The 19,313-nt window shown below is 39.4% G+C and overlaps 1 protein-coding gene across 1 annotated transcript; it reads left to right on the top strand.

Moving 5' to 3' along the window:
* Positions 1–3,060: 3,060 nt before the first annotated feature.
* Positions 3,061–19,010, top strand: Lgsn (lengsin, lens protein with glutamine synthetase domain). Its single transcript, XM_015989467.3, has 4 exons — positions 3,061–3,187; positions 3,864–4,025; positions 10,717–10,883; positions 17,601–19,010. Exons 1-4 carry the CDS (start codon positions 3,172–3,174, stop codon positions 18,801–18,803), a joined length of 1,548 nt encoding a protein of 515 aa, XP_015844953.2. The 5' UTR covers positions 3,061–3,171; the 3' UTR covers positions 18,804–19,010.
* The last annotated feature ends 303 nt before the right edge of the window (positions 19,011–19,313 follow it).

Raw genomic sequence — 19,313 nt, forward strand, 5'->3', positions numbered from 1 at the left:
AATACTTTGACAGGCATTGGGCAGAGAGAGAACCAGTGTCAGCTCCTTCCTAGAGGGAACATCTGCCTTTGTTCAGTCCCGGTCCACTGGTTCTGTCTGTTACTGTGGCACTAGAGTTTTCTGTCCCTGACCCAAGGTGACCCAAGAACACTTCATTTTTCATATTATGAAAGACTTCAACTTCTATAAAAATATTTTAATGCCTAGACTGCATTGCAAGAGTCTTTGTGGATCGTCTTTTATTTTTACATCTTTGGTTTTGTCCTATCCATAGCAGGCTGTGTTGCTGCTCTTCAGAGCTTCTAGTGACAGGAACTGAGGAGGTTTTAAATGTTACACAGGTAAAAAGCATTTAAAAATATTACCGAAAGAGAACATATAATGAGGAAATAAAGCATGTTTTATGAATTCAGTAGGGAATATTATGTAATGGGAAGGGAATTTGATTTAGGTCAAGTGTTTGGCTGTGACATTGAGGGAAGCACCCCAAATAGAGTGGCTTAGGTTTGAATTCTTACTTGTCCATCATGATGACCTTGAGAAAAATCACCTAATACTTGTGTGCCTGTGATTAAGATAATAATAAATGTTCTCCTAGTCGTATTGCGAGGACTATGTATTGGTAGGTTTTTTTCACCAGATCATCATTCATGCTGTAGCTGAGTGCAGATCCGAGATTGAGAATGAAAACGTTCTACTGGAGTGGGACAGCTTGGGGGTCCAGTACATTTGTTTCAGCTATTACAACAAAGCCCATCAACCTAGTGTAGGAGAGAAAACTCATAAGAGAATGAAATGCATTCATTATTAGGACCAACTCCTCTCCTTTAAAAGAGAAGCATCTTGAGTATGATGCACACACTTCGCCATTCTGGGACTCTTACTGCTGGATTTTTCAAGTCAGTACCTCAGTAAATTACTCTCTCTTTTGTCACAAAAGCTTCCTCTTGGTCAGCTCATATGATGGCAGAAAATTGATTTGGGCCTTTGGCTTTGAAGAAGAATGAAATCTGGAAAAATGAGAAGACTTTTATGGGAACTCCTTCCATGGACTATTGTGGCCTTGGACATTTGTAAACTACAGATCCTTTACCTCAAAGGTTATGCCAGGAAATTTATATGACAATGTGTTTAATTTAGCATGTTGTGACACTCTTGTTTATTCAGGTGACATTGGAGTTTGAAGTTGGAGGTGTCTTAACTTTCATCTCACATAATCTCTCAATCTATAAATTGAGGGAATTCCTGAGGAGCTCAGACTAAGACAAATGTCAGCCAGATCAGAGCCCAGTGATGCTTGTACACCTTTCTAAACAGCACTTCCTGTAACTCTCTGAGATATGTCCATGTAAAGGCATTCAAAAACAAAATAGTATATTTCTGTCTATGCAATTTTGGAAATAAGCACATGCCCAATATTACTGCTTGATCTTATAAAAAACATACTGGGAAAATTTTGCAAATATTTGAATGATGTCCTAAAGTATTAGAAAAAAGAAATTATCCTAATAAGTCCTATTCAATCAAATATAAGATTATCTGAAGTGAAAAGATTACAGTTTTTGGATAAGTCATAAAATTACAAGAAAAGACTATCAATAAAACTCATTACTTTGTATGCTAACCTAAAAATTAATAAAATAAAAACCTGTTTCATGAAATATATTCTCATCTGATAACAATAATCATAATGCATCATAGTTACATATCACTACAGAAAATCCCTCTTTTGTTTTCAGAGGTTGAGTTGGTTTTGTGATAAATTGGTATAGCTCTGCCTACAACTGCCCTGGATATGTATTCATACCACATTCCCCCAGATACAGACTCTTCATAACCTGCTCTTTAAAGAGGCAACAGCTCAAAATATTTAGAATAGTCTTTGCCTTGACGTTGTCACCATCCTCTCCCTTCAAGCCAAAATTTGAACTTTGCAAACACAGACACACACACACACACACACACACACACACACACACACACACACACACAGACACACACACACAGACACACACACACAGACACAGACACACACAAAAAACCCAGAAAAAACAAAAAACAAAACCCTAAAAACACTAACACTAGGTTTAAACTTTCTTTTTCATGATCACTGTTGTATCTCATGCTTGGCAGAGGTGATTGTTTCTACTGCCAGCAATGGCGTGCCTGCCTCAACCTTGTTCACTGTCAAACTCTTTGCTAGAAAATTCTTTTTTTTTTTTTTTTTGTTATTTCTCGAATTGATAGAGATCCGCCTGGCTCTGCCTCCCGAGTGCTGGGGTTAAAGGCATGTGCCACCACCACCCTGCTTAGAAAATTCTTGTTAACAATTGAAAGTAGATTATGTTGGCTTTTTTTCCTTTTAATGTATTTTATATTTTTATCAATCTATAAAATAACTTGAGTTAGACTTTCTGATACATTTAAAATCGGCTGTAAGAACAGAGGAACAGAGGCCAAGAGGGGCAACAATGGGGTGAATCTGGACAAGGTGTGTTATGGACATGTATGAAAATGTCATGGTGCAGCTCATTCATATGCTCTAACAATTTTTTGTGAAAAAGTCAAGTTTAAAAAAAAGGCATAAGTGAGTGAAATTCCTTTTTGAATCAAAGTAGATATTGATGCAAGAAGAGTGAGGAAGGGTGAGGGAAAAGAGGAGAATCCAAAAATTTCAGGTCCTTGTGCTTTTGGTAAAAAAGATGAGAAAACATAGAATTCATAAATATAAAACTTTTTTAAAAAAATAAATAGGTTTTTATCAATTATTAAGGACTAAACAATTTAAAACATTCTGAAATGAAAATAAGAAACACCGAATAGTTAGACAAGAGCTTACTTTAATGTTCTGTAGCAACACATATCAAAGACAGTAGAGGAAATTCAGCCTCTTTGAGTGGAAGGGGTAAGGAAGTGACAGTTTACTTCCTCCAAAGAACGTCCTGTGCTCAATTTCAACCTAACTGTCTGACTGACTTGCACCTTGGATGCACAGATCCAGCTGTTTGCGGGGTGTGGTGTGCTATGTGGGTCTTTGTTTACTAATTATGACAGGACACAAGAAAAGATGGTGGTGATGAAGCCGAAGGCAGCAGGACCAACAAGTTGAGAAGGACCAGGAAGAAAGCCACCAAACCACATCTTTGTTCCACGGAGGGGGGCGAAATCACCATGGCCAATTCTGGTGGTATGTGGCTACTGTGGCCTTTCATGAGTGGTGTGGACAGTGGCAGTTCCTAGTTCATGTTCCTTTCCATAAAACATTTCTCTTCTTCCAGAGAAGCGAAAGGACAGTAAGATGCAAAGTATTACTACATGAAAGATGGCAAATATAAGCTTACATGAACTGCATGGACATAGCCAATCAAAGTATTTAGAATTCAAGGGAAGGGCATAGGACGCTGGTGGGGGATGGGAGAGGCAAAGCAGAATGGGAGAGAGGCTTTCTTCTGCACTGAGAATGAATGTGAAAATTATGACCAAGGACCTGGGAGACCACAGGAAAGGTCCGGAGAGTTTCTATCCACATGCTGAAATTCCAACAATACTCTAACAGATCTGAAATAGTGCTGACTACTTGTCAGTATAGACAAGGTTGATCCTGGTGTTCCGAAGGAGAGGCAAAAAGAATTGTTAGCCCATGGTAGCAATAAAAAGCAGACATTAACAGATTTTATTTTATTTTTTAATTACAGACAATATACTTCCTTGCAGTCTGCATTTGGGAAGACCACACCTAATATCCTGGTTTGGTGTGTCACTGTATAGGAAAGGGTATCCTTTTCTAGCATTTCTCTCCAGGCTGTGTTAAAGATGGTTGAAACAACTCTAACATATTTTGACATTTCCCATTATCACTATAGAAAGGACTGGAAACCAAACAGCAGATCTGAACAAACCTGCCTCTTCTGAGTCTTGTCCCTCCTACAATGACAAAGATGTCCCGGATCAGATGCCAGTGGTGAGGCCATCACTTCCCAGCATCCCAGCAAATGCTCCTGATGCTGAATTCAACCAAAATGCTGGTAAGCAATTACCTGGAAAGATTCTGGAAGAACCAAGGAAGTGTTTCTAGCCACTGTTTCCGAATCTACCTTTGAACTAGAGATGATGTGCTGATGATAAAGATGCCAGCCCTGGAGTCAGGACAAGAGAATTTCCACATCTGTGTTTATAAAGCTCTTTGCAGCTTCCTTCCTCTTCAGGCTACAGATCTAGGAAATTGGGGAACTGTGATGGGAGAGTACTCAAGTCTTCCTAAAACATTCTGGAGCATGAGTGTGTTGGTCAACAGCCTCTTGGATACAAAAGATAGAAACTGGTTAGAAAGATATTTTTTTGTGTGTGAGAAAACCTATAAAGAAAAGGCTAAATAAATAGGGTTTGGAAAAGTGGGAATCCAAAGGGGTACGATGTTGGAGAAATGGGGTGTAACACATTATCTTCATTTCTGATGACAATTACCAGCTGTAGAGTTTTTCATGATTAATTTTAGGATTCTCTAAGCTTATCTGCTAACAGGACAGACAGAAGCCATGGAAACTGTTATTCTCAAAGCCACACTTTTTTTTTTTTATAACATAATAACTTTTATAACATGAAGGACTAAAACCACGTGTGGGATAAACTCTAGGTACGAAACATGGCTGCTGGCTTGTTCTCTCCCAGTGGGAGCACATATAGTACTATCACTTGTCAACGTGTTTGGCAGGCTAGGGAAGCTCACTTTAGTATTGGTACCCAGGGACTTTACTGGAACACGGTGCATTTGCCATGTGACTGAACTCTGTTTCCAGTCCTTTTGGGGGTGAAGTTGGGCTGTGTACAAAGTCATCATCACAAATGACACTGTTTGACTTCCAGGCATGGTACACAAACAACCTCTAGATAAATACACACAGTCATGACAGGTGGGTCCTTCTAAGAACTGTGCAGTGAACTCCCAGGGGACAAGGGCACAGTTCAGACCACTCTTCACCCTTCTCTCTTCTCCTTCTTCATAATACACAGAACTCAAGAGGAAATGAGCACGATGAGGGTCCATCCATCTGTATTAGGTTCCTTTTGTTAGAATCACTCATGATCACAAACAGCATTATGAAAAAACGCAGATTCACATCCAAGTTCATTCAGCATGTGGAGAGACCCCAGGTCCTTGTTAGGTTGCTTCCCTGTAAAATGGTGGTTCCTTCCTCTCAGAAGCATTTATCTGGTTTTACGTCCGAGGGACAGCAATGCCCTGGATGCTGCTTCTGTTTGGAGTTGGTCTGAATTTCCCTTTGTTTCTGTGTCTAGTTTATCTCTGGCTGGAGAAAGTCCTTAGGCTTCTAAGAGCTTGCCTTGCTAGTGCTAGACATACTTCCCATTTTAAGGACAGTAACTCTTCGCCATGACAATTCTCATCCTTCATGTTCTCTGTGCCTTGTTTTGTGCACTCCACCAATGAGTTAGAAGCACTCATTTTGACACCTGTGCATGCTAGGAGCAGACAATGCAAATGAGAGGGTGGTGGATAGGGGTAAGAACGTGAGGGGTGCAACAAATTATGGCCCACTGGCCAGATTCAGTTGGCATTGATAGGTGCCAAGCATTGATAGATGCTTTTGTAAATACATGTTGCTTATGGCTGCTTTTGTACTAAAACGGGAGTTTGGAGGCTGTTTGCTGCCCCATGAGGTACAAGATGGCTGCGCCACTCAGGCTACCTCAGGGCTCCAGCCTGCGGTGCTGTGGAGAAGTGTCCAAGCATTGCCAGATCTTGTTTAAGGAAAGTTTGAACTCAAAATTTTGTTACATAAGATTTCCTAATAAGTGAATATTACCAATAATTTTAAATAGGGTTCAAAACATTGGGAAGACTAACAAAGCATGGTGGCCATGTTGCCTTTATGAAGGATGTTTTGTATGTTTTTGTGTATTTTGATTACTATGTTCTAGTTTCAGACAGAGAAATAAAGATAGAATTCAGGCATCTCTATCTTAAATCAAACACCAGTGTGCTCTGCACTTTCTCTGCACCCAGTTGTGACTAAGGATGTGACCACCCTTATGAAATAGGCTGGATTAAACTCTTACAGTCTGTAAGTTCAAACAAACCACCAATGTATTATATAAAAATATATATGAAAACCAGTCCCTCAAATAAGTAGAAGGAATTTTGATGGGTATTTTTTTGCAATGACACTGAGATTTTTCAAAAAAAAAAAAATAACTGAGCTTTTAAAGATCAGCTCCTTTGTGCCCACACTGTTTTACCATTTATTTATTTGTTGACTTTTTCTATGGCTGGCACCTGTTCATTGTACCGCCTGGATTCCACTGTCTGTGGCTGGCACTGTGCCTGGAGGTCCGGGCCTCCTTACACTAAGTGTTCTCACAGTAACCACGCACATGGCAACCGCATGGATGAAGGACTCCAGATAGGGAGGGCAGACTCCCAGGAACAAGCTGCATGTGTCACAGAGTGCATTTTTACAGGCATTTGTCTCCATTTTTGAATTTGTATTTCTGTTTTGTTTAAATAAATGATAACCATTTATTATCATGGTAATCATCATTATTATTATCAGTGTTTGTTATGATATATGTGTAACTGCCAGTTCACATCAGTCATGGAACATATGTAGAGGTCAGAGGACAACTTTTGGGAGTCAGTTCTCTCCTTCCATCCTGGGGTAGAGGGATCAAACTTTCACCATCACGCTGCGCAGCAAGCACCTTTACCCACTGACTGACCCAACCCTGAATTTGGTACTTCTGGAAACTCACATTCCTGTTCAATCCATCTCTTATAAGCGACAATAGCTTCCTAGCGGAGTGAATATATCCTCATTATAACGAGAAATCTATGGAGCCTGTTTAATGGGCAAAAGAATTTATTAAGGGGAAAAACTCACTGTACAGAACAGAGTTGACATAGGTTCTGGAACACAGTTCTGGCCACCTGGATCAGTCCCGCATCCAAGTCCCATGAGGGAGTGAAGGAAGTGATGCCTATGTACATCTCAGGTCTTAAGGGTGGCAGAGAGGCCACGCCCCAGGGGCAGGTATTCCAAGGTCATAGGCAGGTGGAGCAGCTACTAGGGCCAGTGCTTCAAGGTCATAGACAGAACAGCTACCCACTACACCTCATCGGCTCAGAATGCAGATGAGATTTCTCCAAGGCCTTCTAGATGCTCTTGAGTACTGAGGTTTCCTTTCTTTAATTTTAGTTCCCTTATTTCCCACTCTAAACAGAGCAGTAAAACTTCCCCTCTAAAAGCACATTGATTTAATTTGTTAGTCCTCTGAGGGGAGAGGCTAGGAGAACACCTCCCAGAAATCACACTGGAAGAAAAACAAATGAGCCCCTGAACTGGTAATTATCTGCCTGCTATTCATCATGTACAGCTGCGAAAGACTGACCGAAAGGCTTAATTGGAAGTAACAAATATGATTTATTTGAAGGGAAGACATTCAGACTACGATGCAGCAAGACGAGGAGATGTTTTGAAAATGAAATTAGGTTAGATCAGGCTCTCCTATTTGGTGAAAGAGTTGAATTTTTAAATGAAAAAAATTGTTACTAAGAATATAAATTCTAAAATACATATACCAATTTTTATTTAATAATCAGACAAGGTCATATCATACAGGATATATTAATTTATTCATTCACGCATATACTCATTCACTAAAGGCGTATTTACTGAATGCCTGTTATGGCCAACATCTCTATGGGTATTGAAGCTAAGACAGCAAGCAAAACTAAGCCCCACTCTCATGGGCTGATATATAAAAGAATGACAGATAGATAGCAAACAGGTGACTTTGAAACATGGCAAGCACATCACAACAAGGACACTGAAGAATATGGAAAGGGGATAATGCAATTAGCTGAAATACACCTCTCCACAATTTTCATAGTTCTAGCCCTCAGCACCTTAGACTGCATTTGGAGTCAGGATCTTCAAAAATGCAATAAGGTTAAATGTACCCAGTGTAACTGGTGTGTACTCATAAGGAGACATTAAGACATGGACTCGAACAGAGAGAAGACCACTAGGAGATATTAGAAGATCATCAATTCAAAGCCCCAGAGAGAAGCCTCTGAAGAAACATCCCTGTTGATATCTTTGATCTTGGACTTTTAGTCTTCAGTTGAAAGAATACAGATACCTATTAAACCACTTCATCTTCAGCACCAGCTGTGGCTGCCCTAGAAAACTAAGGCGTGTGCTCACTGCTCAGCCTCAGCTCAGCATGGATGGGCTCCCATGAACCTGGGGTTGGCCTGTCTACAGTGTAGTCACATTACACAGATGTTCCAGATGACTATGCTTTATTTATTTATTTTTTTTTACAGTTCCTCATGTCTCCAAATTATCTTACCTTTCCCTTTGATGGCATGTTTAATGCCTATAGTTTTCCCATATTGTAATTTAAGATCTGTTTTAGGGCAGGGCTATTTCTGATTACTTCTTAGGTATGGAACCAATTTGAAAAGTAGGCAATGATAAAAATACCTACCTTGGGTGGTTGACTGTAAGTGGATGAATATTTTTTCATTGTAAAATAAAAGAGGGTATATTTGGAGGGAACAAAGAGGATTAGGCAGACAAAGGAAGAAGTCAGTGAATAGAGCAAAGGACAATGGCACATATGGTTAAAAATGTCATAATGAGCTGGGTGGTGGAGGCAGAGGCAGAGGCAGATGGATCTCCAAGTTTACGGCCAGCCTGGTCTACTGAGTGAGTTCCAGGGCTACACAGAGAAACCCTGTCTAAAAAAACATGTCATAATGAAACCTGTTAGTTTGTATGCTTAGAAATTAAAAAAGACAAGAAAAAAATAAAAAACAATACAATATATATTTATTGTAGGACTTTTAGACAATACAGATAAGACATAGCTCATAAGAATTCCTGCCATCTCATCATTGGCATGATAATAGAATGACCTCTTTTCTCTTCCATATTTTAAATTGCTTTTGAGTTTTATAGGAGCAGCTTTATTCAACTTGGGCTGAACACCCAATGTTTTAGAGTAAGGTGGGAGCACACCAACTGTTAATTTAGCCCGTAACATTCTAATTGCTACAGCCTAATTGTTTGTATTAAATTGAAGGTAGTTATAAACCCTCAGGAGTCCCAGAGTAGTCAGACGTATCAGTGACAGGACATTATATCTAATATATGTGCATAGGTGGAACCAGTAATTTGTTTTCCTCACGCTTCGTGTATTTAAAATCTGCTCAATCTATGTTTTTATACTGTCAAGCTTTATGCTTATTTTAAAGCCTAATTATATCTTGAAAACTGATACCCAGTTATCACTTAAAAATTATAGCTGTTTGATGTCAGTGGTGTGACAGATTGATGGGTGTTCAAATGCAGGCACGACCACGGGACTATTTACTGGAGTTAGAGTAATTGGGCTCACACCTTTTGTGTTTAAGTAGCACTTACATGGTGCTTATTGACTCACAGTATTGTTAAATACCTTGTTTAATCCTCATAACAAGCTCACGGAGCAGGCAGTATTTTAACAATGAAGAAGCAGAGACACACAGAGGGTGGGAAGGATGCCAGGCCTGAAAGGAAGGCTATGGGGGGGGGGTGTCTTGATTTGTGCCGTCTCTGTTCTGTCATTCTCCCTCGAAGTCTTGATAGTGGTGTTTGTGATACATACTGTGGAACTGGCTTTCTGTCCGTGGGTACAGATTGTCTATTCATGCCCTGTTAACAAGCCCCCTACCAGGAATCCAGCTTCCAAATAGACTCTAGCTTCTAAATTGACAGTGGTGTGTATGTGGGTGGGGTAGGGAGAGAGACTGGGGCGGGGGAGAGACTTGGGCTCCTACTTTGTGTGTCTTTCTGGGACTCAGGCTAATGGGTTGGCTACATTAACTATGTCTCCCAAGCCTTCTCTAGCTCCACAATTTTGGAATTTTCAGACTATCTTAAAATTCTGGAAATGGACATTTTATTAGATTTCTGACTTAAAATCGACCATGTGGTCCCAAGTTTTCATCTCCGCTCCCATTCTTGACATCTTTCTTTGTTTAAGTAATTGTAAAATCTGACAGAGCCGTGCACCTCAAAGACTCACATGTCACTACAAAGATGGAAGGTAGCTTTTGGAAAACAAAATGAAAGAAAAGGAAAGGAAAGGAAAAAAGGGGCCAATACATCAAAAACAAAACAAAACAAAACAAAAAAAAAAAACAAAACATATGATTTTACCTCCAAGTACATAGGAATCTATAGTTTAGATATTACAGGTTAGTCCAAGAAGTTCTAAAATTTTAATGATAGGCATGTATAGGCAACTTATGTGTTTCCAATATTGTCAGGCTACCCATTGTCTTCCATAAACAAAGACTGCTTTTTTTTGTTTGCTTGGTTTCTTTTTCTTTTTTCTTTTTTTTTGCATTTTTGTTTTGTTCTTCTTTTTTTTCTTGCTATTTTCTATGAGCAAGTGCTTTCAACAAGCACTGTGGCATCACCATCTTCTTAGACACGTCCTAACTGATGAACACTTTCTGAGGGTACTCAGACAGTGCTCTTGGGATGACTGTAAAGCAGGTAAGAGAGAGGTAAGATCCCTGTGTGAAGTTATGATCCATGTGATTGGCCTATGTTACTCTTGTTTGTAACCTTAGTGACTAATTCACATGTCTACCCTTCTGCTTTTTGGGCCATCCTGATCTAGTGACTTCAAATCATTACTCCACAGATCACACCAGGGACAATGCTCAGACTATGATCCCGCCTCAACTTTCTTCTAGAATGAAACACATTAAACAAGAAATGGCCAAAAACCACCTCCAGTTTGTACGATTTGAAGCAACAGACTTGCATGGTGTCTCCAGATCTAAGAGCATCCCTGCACAGTTTTTCCAAGTGAGTTTTCCAGTTATGATAAGTGTGATTTCATGACCATTAGCAAGCAAATACTCTTTATGACTCATCTGCATTTTCTTGTAATCTACATAGCAATTGGAGTTGAAAAGCAATAATTTGTTTTGCTGTTTTCCTTGTCCCTCCCCACATTATTGCTCCCCAAGGAGATGAACACACAATAGCAATTTCTTTACCCAATAGAAATAGGAAACTAATTAAGGCTGGTTATTTCAGTCCTTCTGCCTTGAACAATTTTACTCTACAGAACTCTCTTTTCTTTTCATAATGCAATTATAAAGATTATTTTTTTTATTTGACATGGGAAAATTGCAACCCAAGACCCAAGAGCAAACCTGAAAGGTAGAAATGATTAAATAGAGATGACTTGCTAGATAAAAAGCATATCCGTTCAGCAGCAATTCAGATATGAAAATAACCAATTGTCATTAGATGACTTAATGAATATTGTTTTGAAAATAGTGATATCAAGAAGCATTGCATTTGTGAATACCTTTAAGGATTTTTCTAGGGTTGTTTTGTTTAGTTTGTATCATGTGTATTTTAGTGACTGATTTGTTGGGATTGTTAAACATCAAGGGGTATTAAACATTGTGAGAAAGGGGTATAAGACAATCTTTAAGAAAATGTAAAAGTAAAGCATCCTGAGAATTATATTTATTTATTTACACAATTTATGTGTATATAAAATAAAGGACCCCTTTGTACAGTCCTGGCCAACCTAGACCTTGTAATCCTCTTGTCGCATATTTTCAAGTAGCTTAGATTACAGATGTGTGCCAAAGGGCTTTACAACTTTTTTTGGGGCCTGTCACCCAGCTCCCAAATAAAGCACATGCAGAGGCTTATTTTTAATTACAAATACCCGGCCTTAGCTTGGCTTGTTTCTTGCCAGCTTTTCTTAACTTTAAATTATCCCATCTACCTTTTGTCCATGGGCTTTTCCATTTTCTTACTTCTGTATATCTTACTTTCACTCTTACTCTGTGGCTGGCTGTATACTAGGTGGCTGGCTCCTTGCATCCTCCTCTCCTTCTCTCTCACTCTTCTCCTTCTATATATTCTCTTGGCCTGCCAGCCCCGCCTATTTCTCTCTCCTGCCTCCCTATTGGCTGTTCAGATCCTTATTAGACCATCAGGTGTTTTTGAATGGCACAGTAACACAGGTTTACAGAGTTAAACAAATGTAACATAGGCTAAAGTAACACACCTTAAAATAATATTCCACAACAACAACTATTTCTATAGTATGTCATATCTTTTTGCTTAAGTATCAAATTGTAAATTTTCTTTGTGCTGATGAAAGGGGCTATTTTCAAAACAGTTTTCAGAGAATTTGAACAGTTTAAATTTCTTTCATAAAACATTCTTTGGGAGCCAGCAAGATAGGCCGAAAGGTAAAAGTGCTTGCCACTAAAAACCTGAGTTCTGTCTCTCAAACCTGCATGGTGGAAGTAGAGAACTGATTGTCACAGGCTGTCATCTGACCACCCCTTCACACACATGCTCACACACATACACACATGATCAATCAACCAATCAATCAACCAATCAGCGATTTTAAAGTATTCAGTCTTGTCTGTAAATAGCCTATAGATACTGTCTCTTCTACATTTATTAAGAACTCTATATGTTCATTAATTCTGATAAGAAAATGTGAAATCACTATGGGCAGGACCAGAGGATAATTCACATGAGTTATCTTCTGTGATAAAGCACAAGTGACATTTCAGACACTTGCCTGAGACCACAACATCAACCTGTCTGCTATTCTGTTTTTTTTTTTTGACAAATTCTAATCACCTACTCCACTAGTGGCACTTGAAAACCAAACACTTAGAACACTATTCCAGTGCTTCCATGAAATAGCTTTCCCCCAAACAGAGCTGATCCTTTGGCTTACATTTGTGGAAGATTGATTTCATTGACAAAGAAGAAAATGTCTGCTTTTAACACTGCTATTGAGAGGACTGGTTTTCTTGTTCAATACTCCACATATCAAAAGACTTTTCCTCCCTGACTTTTCTTGGAAGGAACTGTTTTATCCTGAGAATTTGATGTAAGTCAACACACATCCTTCTCATTGTTTTGCTTCTCCTTAGGCTTTGTTTTCAAATAATTCTCCTTCAGATAGTTTTTGTTCATTATTCTTTTATTCTAATTTTATAATCTAGAGCACACATTGTTAAACAAAACTCTTTAAATTTATTTTAGAACTTTTGAAGGTATAAATAATTAATATTTTTTATCACAAATATTCATGATTTAAGGCTAAATAATATATTTTGGACACTCTTGTGAACATGTAAGTTCATTTGTATAAGCTAATATGAAATACACACACACACATATATGGAATTATGTGTGAGACATCTCTTTGGCAAAAATATGAAATAGTCTGTCCATGGCTTTATAAAAAAGTAACTTAGATTTTTTTTATTGAAAAGCATTTTATTATTATTATTATTATTATTTTACAACACCATTCAGTTCAACATAATAGCCACAGAATCCCCTGTTCTCCCCCTCTCGCCCACCCCTCCCCCCAGCCCACCCCCCATTCCCACCTCCTCCAGATCAAGGTCTCCCCCGAGGACCGGGGTTGACCTGGTAGACTCAGTCCAGGCAGGTCCATTCCCCCCTCCCAGACCGAGCCAAGTGTCCCTGCATAAGTCCCAGGATTCAAACAGCCAACTCATGCAATGAGCCCAGGACCTGGCACCAATGCACAGCTGCCTCCCAAACAAATCAAGCCAACTGACTGTCTCACCCGTTCAGGTGGCCTGATCCAGTTGGGGGTGAAAAGCATTTTTATACAATATATTCTGATCATGCTTCACCCCTCCCATAACTCCTTCCAGATCCTCCTCATGTCTCCACACTCCATGCCTTTTCTTTCCCTCTTTAAAGAACAAAACAAACAAGCAAACAAAACCAAAATAAAAAGACAAGAAACTCCCTATCTCTATCTCTCTGTCACTATCTCTGTCTCTCACACACACCACAAAAATGGAAACCAAAATACACTAGCAAAAGACCAGTCAGACAGGGAAAAAAAAACCCAAAGAAATTTGAAACAAAAGGACTACAAAAATAGCATTGAGTCCTTTTTGTGTTGGGCATCTACCACTTGAGATGAAGTCTACCCCAAAGTGTAGCTAATATACCCAGTGAGATGCTATTGGAGAAAACTATTTTTTTTTTCTCTGCAAGTGGGTGTCAACTTCCAATAACTTCTTGGTTAGGGATGGGAGCCCATGTTCACCTCCCCTTCTCAGCACTGGGATTATATGTACAAATTTAAATCATTTTTATTTATGGAAATAAAATGCTAGATTGAAATGATTAAGCTAGACTATGAATGACTAGAAGAGATAACATGATCTCTATTTATAGAATTCGGAAAAACTTTCTCAAACTAAAGCAGCCAGGCAACCTTCGTGCTGAGACCCTAGCCTGTGACCCATCATTTAACAGTTCAGTGATATTGTTTTTTTTTTGTTTTTTGTTTTCTGTATCTACTGCCTCCAGCTCAGCTTTAATCTCCTTTTATCCTTTATCTGGACTAAATGTTACTTCCTATTTTAAATGCAAACATTGATTTTCTAAAAACAAAAAAACAGATAATCTGCTGAGACTAGAGGAGAAGGCTGGTACACCACGGGAAGAGGCCAAAGTGGAAGCTTGTGATGAAATGGCATCTTCACTGTTGAGAAAGGTTCCCATGTGCCTGATACAGACATTAGCACATTCAACCTTTCAAAAAACTTATAGTGTTTTGGTCTATCAAAGGGTTGATTTGGTTTAAATTATATATGGATAATGTGAGTTCTATCCTAGATTTAATAAAAGTATGATTATGTTACTATAGATCTCATAACCAATTCTTGGGGTGTTTGAAAAAGTGACCCTTCATTGTGCTCCAAATAAGAGGTGCCATAGGGTTTCAACTTAGTCTGCAAGAATTTCCATCAGGTTCAGAGAAATCTGTCTTGAAGTATGAAGCCATTTCAGTACTTAGCACTATATATATATATATATATATATATATATATATATATATATATATATATATATATATATATATTTAAGATAGTTATTGTCATGGACGGAGCTATTCATACATCTGTACAAAAGTTTAAATATATCCCACAGCTAATGGAGAATCGTTTAGGTTCTGATATATGTCCAAAATGTGTGAAAAAAGAGAATGTATGTATATTAAAAAAGTGCTCTGAACCACACAGATTAAAGAACCTAGAGAATAAAGTGTGAGTTTTTGCTATTCTTCCAGTTTGCAAAGGACTGCTGGAGTCCAGTGGTGACCAGCTGTTTTCCATGGTTCACAGCAAAGCGGTTATGATACAGATTTGGATTGTGTGATCTCTCAGAGGTTTCATGAATAAAATACATTACCCTTCATTTTAGATACACACTACGACCATATAGATTTTTGAACTAAAAATAATCAAATAGGGAAATAACATTACTTTTTTTTCAGTAAAATTTAGTATTAAAATAGTTCATACAGAAATCTCACCATGTGGATGTAAGTGAACATGTGTGCACACACATGTGGATATGCATAAAATTGATGTGTACAACTTCCAAAAGAGTGTGTGAATCCCTTCTTTATTGCTGGTAAAAGCAAATTTGGGGGCTAGATATGGTGGTGCACACCTGTAACAGCCCTCAGGAAGCAGAGGCAAGAGGACGAGATATTCTAGACCAGCACAATGCATTCAAGGCAAGCCTGGGCTTCATGAGACGTTGTCTCAACCAACCAACCAAAAAATAAGGGCAGGGGGGAGGGAGAGCACAGACTTAGATCAGTTAAGTCAAAGTGGCATTTAAGAGTGTATGTAAAGGTGGTGGTAGGTCATTCAAGGAGCCAGTCCATATGATCTTGCAGATTTGCTGGCCCTGCACAGTAGCCATTTTTTTTTTTGGTTTTTCTGGATGATGTGAGGAAACTAATGTCACTTGTGGAATGTTGGGATGTTTGTACTAACCCCACGATGCTCACTAAGTTTATGAAAACTACTTTTGATAGTCAGGGACTTTTTTTCCACCCATGTTGAGATTCTTCCACAATTTCAAAAAATTTTCAAAAATATATCTGTCCAGCTTTATAATCTCATGACTTCTCTGTTGCCTGAGACATAGCCAAGTTAAACATGCAAATCCACTGGACTTAAGAGATACATTGATGGAAAGGGCCTCAGCCATTGTCTAGCTGAACACTTGTTTTATGGACATAGATGCTGACTCATACCATCCAGAAACTTGCTTCACTTCATTCCATCTATTAGTAAAAGAGCTGTAATCAGTGGTCTGATCTGCTGGCACCCAGATCACACTGACATGGACACTTTATTTGGAAAGTGTAACTTTGGAGACAGAGGTTCACAACCACAGAAAAGATTTCTAGAACTTGGTGAGACAATCAAGTGGATAACTCTTAAGTGGGTTGAATAAGTGAGGAGTAAATCTCTCAGAAGTCCTGGCTCTTGTGGTCTGAGACAGCTGTCTTGAGTCCTGTTGGTCTGGCCCAAGTGTCCTCTCCAACAGAGATGTAGGATTCCTTCTGTAGAATTCCGAGAGTCAACTGGAGGTTACAACAGAATAAAGCACAACCATGGCTTCACTTGTGTCTTTTTAATAGACTGATATAATTTTTTGATATTTACCTACAAGTGAGAGAGCTGGATCATATAGTAGATCTATTTATTACTGCACTAGTCCCAATAATTACAGATAGAAACAACCTTGATTAGTAATGATGAATGAAAAGATGAAGAAAAATGTGATACCCACATATGTATATATACAGCACATTATTTGGACATAAAAAAATTAAACCTATAATTAGCTGCAGAATAGATGAAACTGGAACATATTAAATTAAGTGAAACAAGTGAGACAGAAAACAAATACTGCATGTTCTCTTTTACATGTGGATACTACAATGTTGATCTAAAACAGGATGGCGATTCCAAAAGGCGGAAAAAGTGGAAGGGAGAAATGGAGCAAGGCTAGCTAATGAACATGGAAACACAGGGGTTGCAAGTCTCAATTCTCTGACACAGTGTAGTAAGTATAGTTCATAATGACTTGTTAGATATTTTATCAGCAGTTTGAGGCGATGGAAGCCATGTGATCAGTCCACATTGCTTACATGTAAGAGATGACCACAATATACCCCTTAAATATTTAAAGTAAAAATAAAAATACATAAGTAATAAAATTCTATAAAACAAATCAAAGAAAAGCCTTACCTGAGATCTTGGGAACTGCACTACAAAGTGAAATGCATTGTAAACTATTTTTGATTGCAATAATTTTAAGTATTTCCACAAAGTTATAAACCCTTGTCTTTTGTTATATTGTACCGTTCTTCATTCTTAAAGCATTTATTTATAGCTATGCGAAACATTTATTATTGCTGTTTTCCACATCTATGAGCATATCAAGGCTTGCATTAAAATATTAAAAAAATGTTTGTAAAAAGATCTTTATGAAAAGATAGTTCTTTCAATGTTGAATTTTTGAATAGTTTTTCTGAATCTTAAAACGTTTATCTGAGAGTTAATATTAACTCGCAGATATTAGGCTTAGATTTCTTACTACCAAGATTTTCTCCCAGTTTGTCTTCAAGGTTCAGGACCTAGTTCATTTATCCTCTTTCTTCTTCTTCAGGAAAAAGTGATCCACGGTGTTTTTATGCCCCGTGGTTATCTGGAATTGATGCCGAACCCTAAGGACAATGAGGTGAATCACATAAGAGCCACGTGCTTCAATAGTGACATCGTCCTCATGCCAGAGCTGTCAACCTTCAGAGTCTTGCCGTGGGCGGAGAGGACGGCGCGGGTGATTTGTGACACCTTCACAGTGACTGGCGAGCCTCTGCCGACTTCCCCCAGGTACATTGCCAAGAAGCAGCTGCGCCAGCTGCAGGACGCCGGCTTCTCCCTGCTCTCTGCCTTCATCTATGATTTCTGCATTTTTGGTGTGCCCGAAGTGATCAATTCAAAGACCATATCTTTTCCCGCCTCGACATTACTGAGTAACCATGACCAGCCCTTCATGCAAGAGCTGGTTGATGGCCTGTATCACACTGGAGCCAATGTGGAGAGCTTCTCATCTTCTACCAGGCCTGGGCAGATGGAGATCTGTTTCCTCCCTGAGTTTGGCATTAACTCAGCCGACAATGCATTCACCCTCAGAACAGGTGTCAAAGAAGTGGCCAGGAGATATAACTACATAGCAAGCCTTGTCATCGAGACCGGATTCTGCAATTCAGGAATTTTGTCTCATAGCGTCTGGGATGTCGGTGGAAAGACAAACATGTTCTGCAGTGGTTCTGGGGTGGAGCGGCTCACACTCACCGGGAAGAAGTGGTTGTCAGGCCTCCTGAAGCACTCTGCGGCTCTGAGCTGCCTGATGGCCCCTGCGGTCAGCTGTCGCAAGCGCTACTGCAAGGACAGCAGAGACCTGAAGGACGACAGTGTGCCCACCACGTGGGGATACAACGACAACAGCTGTGCCTTGAACATCAAGTGTCATGGCGACAAAGGCACCCAGATAGAAAATAAACTGGGCTCAGCAACCGCGAACCCCTACCTGGTGCTGGCCGCCACTGTGGCTGCAGGCTTGGATGGACTTCAGAGCAGTGACGGTGTTTGGGCTGGTTCAGATGAGAGTCAGGAACTTGAGCAACCAGAACCTTCCGAGATCCCTTTGAAGATGGAGGATGCTCTGGCAGCCCTGGAGCAAGATCAGTGTCTGAAGCAGGCTCTGGGAGAGACTTTCATCCGCTATTTTGTTGCCATGAAGAAGTATGAACTGGAAAATGAAGAAACAGACGCAGAGGGGAATAAATTCCTGGAGTATTTTATATAGGATGGAACTCTTGACTTTGGAGATGTTATTATGACAAGTAGTTAAGCCATCAGAAAGAAAAGATGGAGCCTCTGTTATTAACAATACTAGACAGGCTTCCATGCTCCCTACCCCCACCCCCATCATTGGGCAGATGAAATGGGACTGTTGAGGTTCTGATCTCAGATATAAACAATAAATTTGCGGTGAAGCAGCATATGCAAACTTACTCAGCCTGATGGTCTGTCATTTCTTTCGTGTTGTTAGCCCGGTGGGTAGTGTTTGGGGGCAAGCCACATATTCATATGTTCAAGGAAGAGGTAAGTATTAGGAACCAGACTTTTAAAGACTGGGGTAAAAAGAAGAAACACTATCAAGTATAGACATCGGTCTTGCCCACCTGGGAGACAGACACATTAGCAAAATCTTATTAATGAGAACATCTTGAGGTCGGCTGTGCATCGCTATGACGGTTTCAGACGTGTCAAGTTGCACAAAGCAGGACATGACAGGCCCGGAAGTTCTCCTTTG

The sequence above is a fragment of the Peromyscus maniculatus genome, chromosome 21 (genome assembly GCF_049852395.1).
Source record: "Peromyscus maniculatus bairdii isolate BWxNUB_F1_BW_parent chromosome 21, HU_Pman_BW_mat_3.1, whole genome shotgun sequence".
Lineage (NCBI taxonomy): Eukaryota > Metazoa > Chordata > Mammalia > Rodentia > Cricetidae > Peromyscus > Peromyscus maniculatus.